Source organism: Abrus precatorius, unplaced genomic scaffold (assembly GCF_003935025.1).
Source record: "Abrus precatorius isolate BTA unplaced genomic scaffold, Abrus_2018 Scaffold9, whole genome shotgun sequence".
In the NCBI taxonomy this organism is placed as follows: Eukaryota; Viridiplantae; Streptophyta; class Magnoliopsida; order Fabales; family Fabaceae; genus Abrus; species Abrus precatorius.
In genome coordinates this window covers 30,350,300-30,358,867 of record NW_020874439.1, presented here as the reverse complement: position 1 = coordinate 30,358,867, position 8,568 = coordinate 30,350,300, and the positions used below count along the sequence as shown (strand labels likewise).

Genomic DNA, 8,568 nt, shown 5'->3' with positions numbered 1-8,568 from the left:
TTCATCTATTTCTTTTTCTTGGTAATTTTTCATCCTTGTATGATCCTATGACCATAATCTGATTACATTTTTTTATTTATATGGACCTGGAGGGGTAAATGGTTACATAGGGAGGATAACTCTGAAGAAACGATTTTCTCATATGATGGATCAAAACTGAATTTACTTGCTACCAATCTATCAAAAAGGTGCATGTCTGGCTCTACTTTGTTGCTCAAATAGTTGCAAATTGAATAGTTATTGAAACATTTTAGAAGTTTAAGAAAAAAAGATGTATTAGTTTTAGTGAATAAGCATAGAGTAGAGACCAGCATTAGGATTCAACATTGTTTGTCAGCATTAACTCATGACAGATAATGTTTGGTCATCAAACACCTCAACCTCAGATTACGGCAAAGATATATATTTGATTTAATGGGCATGATGTTTCTTGCATTGTTGATATCATCTTTATGAATGTTAGGTGATGGTATTAAATCTCTGGATATTTGGTCCTTATCAATGTCATGTAAAGATTCTTCTAAACATGAATCAGGATCCAAAAAAAAAAAAAAAAAAGGAAAAAAGAAAACACAAGTTTGATTTGATTATCTAGGTGGCTCGGGAGAAAAGGTTGGATGTGATGACAAAATAACTAAAATATAAATATTAGGGGCGTGCTTCGTTGATGTAATATTTATTAAAGAATCTGATTTCTTCAACTTCTCTTCCATAGTTCAATAAATTATAAAATATTAGAGATATAAATTACAATATCGTAATACCTCTACCACGTTTAGCATTTTGCAATCCTAAATCAAAGTTTGCTTTATGGTGAATAAATAAATAAATATGAAGAAAATTTATTTGAAGGCTTATTTATTTTACATTTTGAAATTAGTTTCTTATACCATATACTGATACACATACTGCAATACAAATTTTTAAGTATAATTAATTTAAATGTATTTAAAATAGATTTGATATTTAAAAATGAATTTTAGTAAATTTGAAACAGTGTGTTTTCAATGAAGATTAATTTAATTTAGAAAGGAGTGAAGCACGTTAACTGGTGATTGAGGTGTCCAAACAAAATTAAAATAAAATGGCTGCTAATCCGCTGTCAGGATGCTATCCTCACCAGCAACAGCAATCACACTCGCGTTTCCTCACCCAATAAAACCACCAATTTCTTCTCTTTTTTTTTTATTAAATTTGTAATGACAATTATTTCATATTAAATAATAGTAAATTAAAGAGATAATTTTTTAGAATAAAAAAAATATATATATTTATTAATATAAGTTTAACTTTGATTTACTTTAAAAATTTTACGTTATTAATTAATTGAAATGTATATTAGATATAATTTTATATTAATTGTTGTAAAAGTCAATAATTATTATTGATATGATAATTTATGATTATGTGAAAGTGTAAAAATAATTATATATTTAAAATATTTATATTAAATTGTGTTTGCATAGTATGTTAAATTTTAAAATTTAAATTATTGAACATTGTGATTTTTTATAAATTTTAGTTAAAAATAAAATAACAATAAAAAACTATAAAAAATAATATCTTCTAACATAATAGCTGCACTACGTCACAAGGAAAAGATGAAATGTACATAAAAGCATTTTGTATTGAGCTTTAATATTGGTCAAATCGCCTCTTACCTTATTCGTATTTCTAAAAATATAAAAAAATGTGCTGATGTAATATTTTTTGTAAAATTAGTTAATAATCTTTTAAATGAGCCTGAGTGAGTGTAAAAATTAAAACACATCTCTTTAATTTAATATAATATATTAAATTTTTATTCAAAATAAAATTAAAATTAATAATGTATTTGCATACTACACAAGTATTATTAAATTAAATTAATATTTATAAGTTATATATAAAAGTTAATATTTTGTTTAAAATAAACACTAAATTTTATAATATATTAAAAAAATAAAATTCAGAATTATCCTGCAAAAATACTCCGTTAAAAATGAAAAAGGTAACCCCGTATCCAACGCAAAATATATAAGTCAACTTTAGATGGCATAAAATAAAAAAAGATTGTCTAAATTATAAATATTTTTTGAATTTATTAGAATTATTATTTACTATAAAACTTTATTTTTAAATATTTAATACAAAAGTTTAAACTGAATCAATTATGGTTAAGTTAATTCATTTACTCGCTGTGCAATAAAAGTTTTTTGCATTGAGCATGAAAAATGTTAGCAACCTATTTTTTTAATATATATTTTTATTATTAGTTAAAAATTTATTAAAAAATAAAAAATAAAAAATTAATATGAAAATAAAAAGTGAAATCTGTAATTATTTTTAATAAATTTAAATTAATAATAAAAATATATTAAAAAGTATTTTGAAGTAGGGATGGGATTGTAAGGAAGTAAACTAAAAAAGAAAAGTAAAAAGGATGATGTATTTGCAAAGCAAGAAGGGGGACACGTGGCTAAGGTTGCTGTCAGCGCTGGAACGACGTGGTCCCCACAAAGAGGCCACGCGTTTCGCGGATTTGTGCTGCTCAAGTGCGTGTCACGTGGGCCACATTTTTCTTTGGTTGGTTCCCTCGGAGGCTATGATAACCTCACCTGTCACCCCCAAACCTTCACTCCGAAACCCGCTGTTCCCGGTTGCTCTCACACCCTCTCGCCCCACACCACACCCGCTTCCGCCACCGGAACACCCGGTTTCCCCCTCCACGTGTCCCCGTGGACCCACAGGTAGGTGACGTCATCATTACCCTTTTCTCTCGAAGTGGAAAAATAAAATTAAATAAGGCAAAGTGCACTTTGAGGACTCGAGACTTAAAAAGACCAAGACTTTCTTCACACTGTTACTATTCTTCTCTCTCTCTTTTTCTTTTTTTTTTTTTAAATATTTTTCTATTTTTTTATTTTAATTTTCTCTGTTATTATTGGTGCTGTTGCTATTAATTTCTGGTGCTAAATTGAGAGAACTCTCAGAGAGAGAGAGAGAGAGAGAGAGAGAGGAATCAGATTAGTTCCTTTGAATTTCTATCAGAATCTGAGGACCCAAAATCTAGGGTTTTCTGTTCTTCACCGGGTAAGTGAGTGCTTCGATTTTTCTCTTGATTGATTTGGGGGAATTTCGTTTGATTGCGTGATTCTTTTCTTTCTGAGTCTACGTTGGGATTAGGGTTTTTGGGTTCATTCTTCAAGGCTGAATTTTGGGTTTCTTGTTTTTGAATTTTTTTAATATGTGTCGAAGAATTCGGTGGCTGCATGGCTTGTGCCGTGGGAATTATTGTATGGAATCATGAAAAACCTTTTCTTTTAGAGGGAAGGGGATTTTAGCTGAGCTAGGGTTGATTGTGAATGTGGGGGATGAGGGGGGAGAATTGGGGGTTTTAAGGGTGTGTTGACTGACAATTTTGGTGAAAATTTGTGAAACTGACCTTAGTAGGTTGTGTTTGGTTGTCTGGCCGACAATTAGACTGCATATGATGGTCTGTCCTGTGATTTTGTTTGGTTGTCTGTTTGACTAAAATTGTAGCATAGTGTTTGAATTCTATTCCCCTGATTTATATCTACAGCTGTAGCTATCATTTGAAAGATGTTGTCTTTCAAGAGTTACAACTCTAGTATGGTTAAGTGGACACAGAATGAATACCAGTTTTGTAACTTATTGCTGGTGAAGAATATTTATTGTTTGTTTTCATGATTAATGATGATCAGTTACACTGGGGGTTGTTGGGTTCTTTAATCATGTATTTATTATGGTAAGATTAGATTTAACCTTAGGAAGCTTGTCAGTGTTCTTTTAGTATCAGCAGGCTTTGTTCTTAGCATAAGGAAAAAGATTTGTATATTACTATGTATACTTCTTTTGTAGGGATCTAAAGATGCAGTCCAAGTCTGAAACTGCAAACCGACTGAGGTCAGATCCTCATTCTGTTCAACCCAGCAGCGTTTATTCTGAGCCTTGGTGGCGCGGTATTGGTTACAATCCCATTGCCCAAACAATGGCTGGGACAAATCCATCAAATTCGTCTCTTGAATGCCCTAATGGTGATTCTGAATCCAATGAAGAAGGCCAGTCTTTGTCCAATAGTGGGATGAATGAGGAAGATGATGATGCCACTAAAGATTCCCAGCCTGCTGCTCTGAATCAATCAGGTGCTTTAGAGTATCATGTTACTATTTACAAACGATTAAATAAGAGAGCATAAGCAGATGAATTGGCACTTCAAATGTTATTTTATGTATTTTTTCGTTCTCTCAAGTATTAATATAATATTCCTTTTTTGGCAGGGAATTATGGGCAAGAACAGCAAATGCAGCATACTGCATCATCTGCGCCGCCCATGCATGATGAATGCCTTACTCAGACGCCACAGCTGGAACTTGTTGGTCATTCAATTGTTAGTTTTTGGCTCTTTGCCTATATTTTTGTTATTTTCCTAACTTATGACTTGGTCCAAAATCCAAATATCAATGGCTTTGCAAATAACATAAATCCTTTCTGATACATGCATATCATTTTGATGAAAAATATGTTATAATAGAACTTTTAGTGGCATGCATTTGTAATAGATGGGAATCCTAGCATTCTTCATTCTTTTGATGCAGGCATGTGCTACAAATCCTTATCAGGATCCGTATTATGGGGGCATGATGGCAGCTTATGGTCACCAGCAGTTGGTATGTGACGTTAATCTGTGTTAATATATGATTAAAGTGTATTGCGTGTATTAGTCATAGTCATAGCAGAATTGCTGATTTCCTCAATTTCCCAAATTAGTCTGATAAGAAATGTGGTTAACTTAATTCTGGAGGATATATTCTTGTCATAATGGTAAATTTATTTCATTCTTTATTTATTCTCTATTGTCTCAATTAAAGCAACAGTGATATTTGGATAACAGTGAGATAAATAACCATATGATATTTTTACTATTAGGGATATGCTCCTTTTATAGGAATGCCTCATGCCAGAATGCCTTTGCCGCTTGAGATGGCTCAAGAGCCTGTGTATGTGAATGCCAAACAGTACCAAGGAATTCTGAGGCGAAGACAGGCCCGTGCTAAAGCAGAGCTTGAAAAGAAGCTAATAAAATCTAGAAAGGTAAAAGTGCACCAGAGCTAACTTGTGTTTATGCATATTTGTTATTTTTTTAACTACTGTAGTTGGGTGCTGCTTTATTATTTGGACAAGTGATATCTAGCCACATTTCACGTGTGAACCATTTGTCTGCTATGTTTCCTTTTACTGTACTAAACCTCGTTGCTCTTGGCTGTGCTTAAAAAAATATTTGGAAGTACATGAGTAAATATTAACTTATCTGTGAAGATTTTCTACCAAGGATACAATGCAAGTAACAAAGAAGCCTAGTAATCTCCTGAATCTTTTAACAAGAAATGCTCCTCAACCTCAACTCATCATAAAACTTTTTTGGATATTAAAAGATAGTAAAATCCCTACAAGAGCAAGAGTTAGTCTGACGGGCTTCCACCTCATACCCCAGTCTGTCCCCTCCCCATGAATCTATTTTTGGGCAATATTCTGCTTGCTTCAAAAAATGATAATTGTCGAAATCCTCAGTTTTGTAGTTGTCTGTTTAGCAATGAATAAGCCAGGGATCTGTTATACACTTGATATGTCATTTGGTTATCACTATATTTTTGTTCTCACTTATCATGAGTACAAATTTATTCTATGTTTGAAAGTGCATATCATACCCACAAACATTGGACATCTTTAGATAAAAAGAGATTCCCCTGGTAATACATACCCATGTACCAAACATAAGCATTTTGCTAGTGTGTAGGCCAAGATGCTTGCACATCAATATCATCCTCAGAAGGATTTTTACATGTTTGAGTATTGGCTTTCTAGCAATGCATCCTGTCTCATTAGTGCTTTGTCATCTTAGAATTTTGAAGTTGACTGTTTCCCTTCTTTTGGGAGATTTAGCCTTTTTTATATTCTGAAAGTCTTCTCTCACCCATATGATGTTGTCTGATAGTTGCTCTGTCTTCATTCTAGAAACTATTTTAAAAATATATCAGTGTGCATGTAATTGGAGAAGTCTGTGTAATACCATTGCAAATTATTCCCTATTTTCTACAAAGAGAAAACAAGGAATCTGGTCCTTAGATGTAAGACTCAACAATAAAGCCTTTGATCTTTGAGCCTTTGCCACCTTTGCAGTAATGTCTATTGAATCTGTCAGTATGCTGAACTAATGATGGGAAATTTTGGTTCTCCTTCATTCCATTGGAAGTTGGAACTTTGGAAAACCTTCATGAACATATATTATCCAATCCTGAAAATCATAAAATGTGAACAAGGAACAGCTTTGAATATAGTGTTTACAAGGATCTGATGTTACAGGCTCAAGGAAGTCAGTACTGTATCCCTATCTGTAAAAATTAGGTTGTCAAACATAAATATGAAGGTGCAGGCAGTGGAAAATGTGTCAGTGCTCAATTTTCAAGAAACTAGTCATGACCTATTGTCTCCCACAATGATTTTGATGTATTGATTTCTGTGGATTCCACTCTAATTTTGCCCGTATATGCAGTTACCTCTGTAGAAACAATATGAATGAAAATGAGAAAAGCAAATAAGGAATTAAGTAGCTTATTTTCCATAAAATTTTACTTATACATGTTGAAAATAATGTTTTGAACGTAAAAGGATTTGGTTCTGCTAGATTACTAGTACTACTGTCTTGTTTATGGTTTTTGGGATCCTTAACTGGGCTTACTAACATCTATTCTACACAGCCATATCTTCATGAATCTCGGCATCAGCATGCTATGAGGAGGGCAAGGGGTAGCGGTGGACGTTTTGCAAAGAAATCTGATGCTGAAGCCTCGAACAACTCAGGCAAGGAAAGGGATAATGGTTCTGGTCCTGTCCTATCATCACAGTCAATTAGTTCATCTGGTTCTGAACCTTTACATTCTGACTCCACCGAAACCTGGAATTCTCCTCACGTGCAACAAGATGCAAGAACATCAAAAGCTCACGACAGGTTTGAAGCACCCAACTATGAAAATGGCAGTGGCTCCTACCATAATCATAATGGTTTGCAATCTTCAACGTATCATTCTTCCTCAGGTGAAAGATTGGAGGAGGGGGACTGTTCAGGTCAGCAACGGGGAAGCCTCGCTTCAAGCCATGCGTCACAGAGGCGCCTTGCTATTCAGTAGACCCCTGCATTGGTGTGAGAGGCCGAGGTTGGTTTGTATCCTAGTGACATATTTGGTGAATACCTTGGTTATCTGTAAACCATTCTTGGCAATATATGTGCCAAGCGGCAAATCATTCTTGGCTTTGTTCTTGTGTTTGTGGTGTGAATGATGGATTTTATGGGGGGAAAAGAATGATTGATGATTGTGGTATATGTGATTTCTCTTGAAGTCAATCAATCGTTCATTCTTTTCTCATTTTTGCATTTTGTACAGAGTTTTAGCGGTTAGTCAACTCCAACCAATCAGAAGACTATGGAGAATCAAACTCTTGATGTACCAACACTCGCTTGACTGGTTTATCTTGTGTAATTCAACCGGTTGTTAATGTTAACATTAGACATCATAGGAGAAAGAACGTGCATTTAGCCACGTAATTTGTTGGCCTTCATGATTTCAATTGTTAGCATTTCCTAGATTCTGGTCTTAGAAAATGTTTTCTTTTTATTTCTTGTTTTTAGTTTTGCTTACGCAACTACTCGTTTGTTCATTTTTGTATTTTTTTACAGGTTTTTTACAAAATTTAAGGGAAAAAAAAAAGGAAACAATGAAATTATGGTAATAATTTTTTAATTAAAAATGGAAAAAAAATGAATGGCCTTGTAAAAGTGGGCTAGGGACATATTCGAATATTTTCTGTATTATAATGAGTGGGAGTATGTATAAAAGGGGAATAAAGGTGCTAGTTTCAGAACATATAATAATTCATTTTATTCCTTCCTGAGTTCTTTTGAAAGATTTTTATGCTTGCAGCTTAGAAAGTGATACTTTGTGCCCATAAAGTATCCTTTTAACACAAATATATTCTAGTTTTTTCATTCAAGTGTTAAAGTAATACGCACGTCTGAGTTTAAAATTTCTACTGGTTGGTTTAATGGTTGGGTCTATCATTCTTTATTTGGTATGATCGGATACATACATGCACACGGTGTCATTTTTTTTCCTTTTTATATTTTGGTAATTTCTGATATGTTTTTCTGTAAGCATTAGTGTAGATAAAACGTATAAATATAAGACCAAGAATTGTGAAAAGAACATTTAAAATGTATAAACGGATTCAACATTATATTACATCTTTTTAGTTTGAATTTAAATTAAAATTCCTATAGTACTCATGAAATTAAGCACTAAGAATAAAATTCATTACTGGTGTAGATATAAAAGTAGTTAGTGCGTCAACACGACTTCAACTACTGGCTTTCATGACCCACTAAAAGAGAAATAATCTTCTCTCTTGTCCTGAAGTATTTGTCCTTTGTCCAACCCCACTTTTTCACTTAGAAAACGTTACTTGGTGAAGCAGCCATATCTTATTTGTAATGTATAAATAAAGGGATTGTTT

The 8,568-nt window shown here is 33.0% G+C and overlaps 1 protein-coding gene across 5 annotated transcripts; it reads left to right on the top strand.

Annotated features, from left to right (window-relative positions):
- The first annotated feature begins 2,807 nt into the window (after positions 1–2,807).
- Positions 2,808–7,654, top strand: LOC113848985 (nuclear transcription factor Y subunit A-1). Of its 5 annotated transcripts, XR_003502049.1 has the most exons (8): positions 2,887–3,072; positions 3,862–4,145; positions 4,281–4,390; positions 4,599–4,670; positions 4,930–5,094; positions 6,759–7,009; positions 7,096–7,214; positions 7,443–7,638. XR_003502049.1 is itself a non-coding variant. In XM_027478474.1 (7 exons), the coding sequence occupies exons 2-7, from the start codon at positions 3,872–3,874 to the stop codon at positions 7,097–7,099; spliced, it is 876 nt and encodes a 291-aa protein (XP_027334275.1). In that variant the 5' UTR covers positions 2,887–3,072; positions 3,862–3,871; the 3' UTR covers positions 7,100–7,652. The 5 variants fall into 5 exon arrangements, 4 of the variants coding, with proteins under 4 accessions (XP_027334274.1, XP_027334272.1, XP_027334273.1 ...); XM_027478474.1 differs by having other exon boundaries at positions 7,096–7,652; XM_027478473.1 differs by lacking the exon at positions 2,887–3,072 and adding an exon at positions 2,808–2,841 and having other exon boundaries at positions 6,759–7,639.
- The last annotated feature ends 914 nt before the right edge of the window (positions 7,655–8,568 follow it).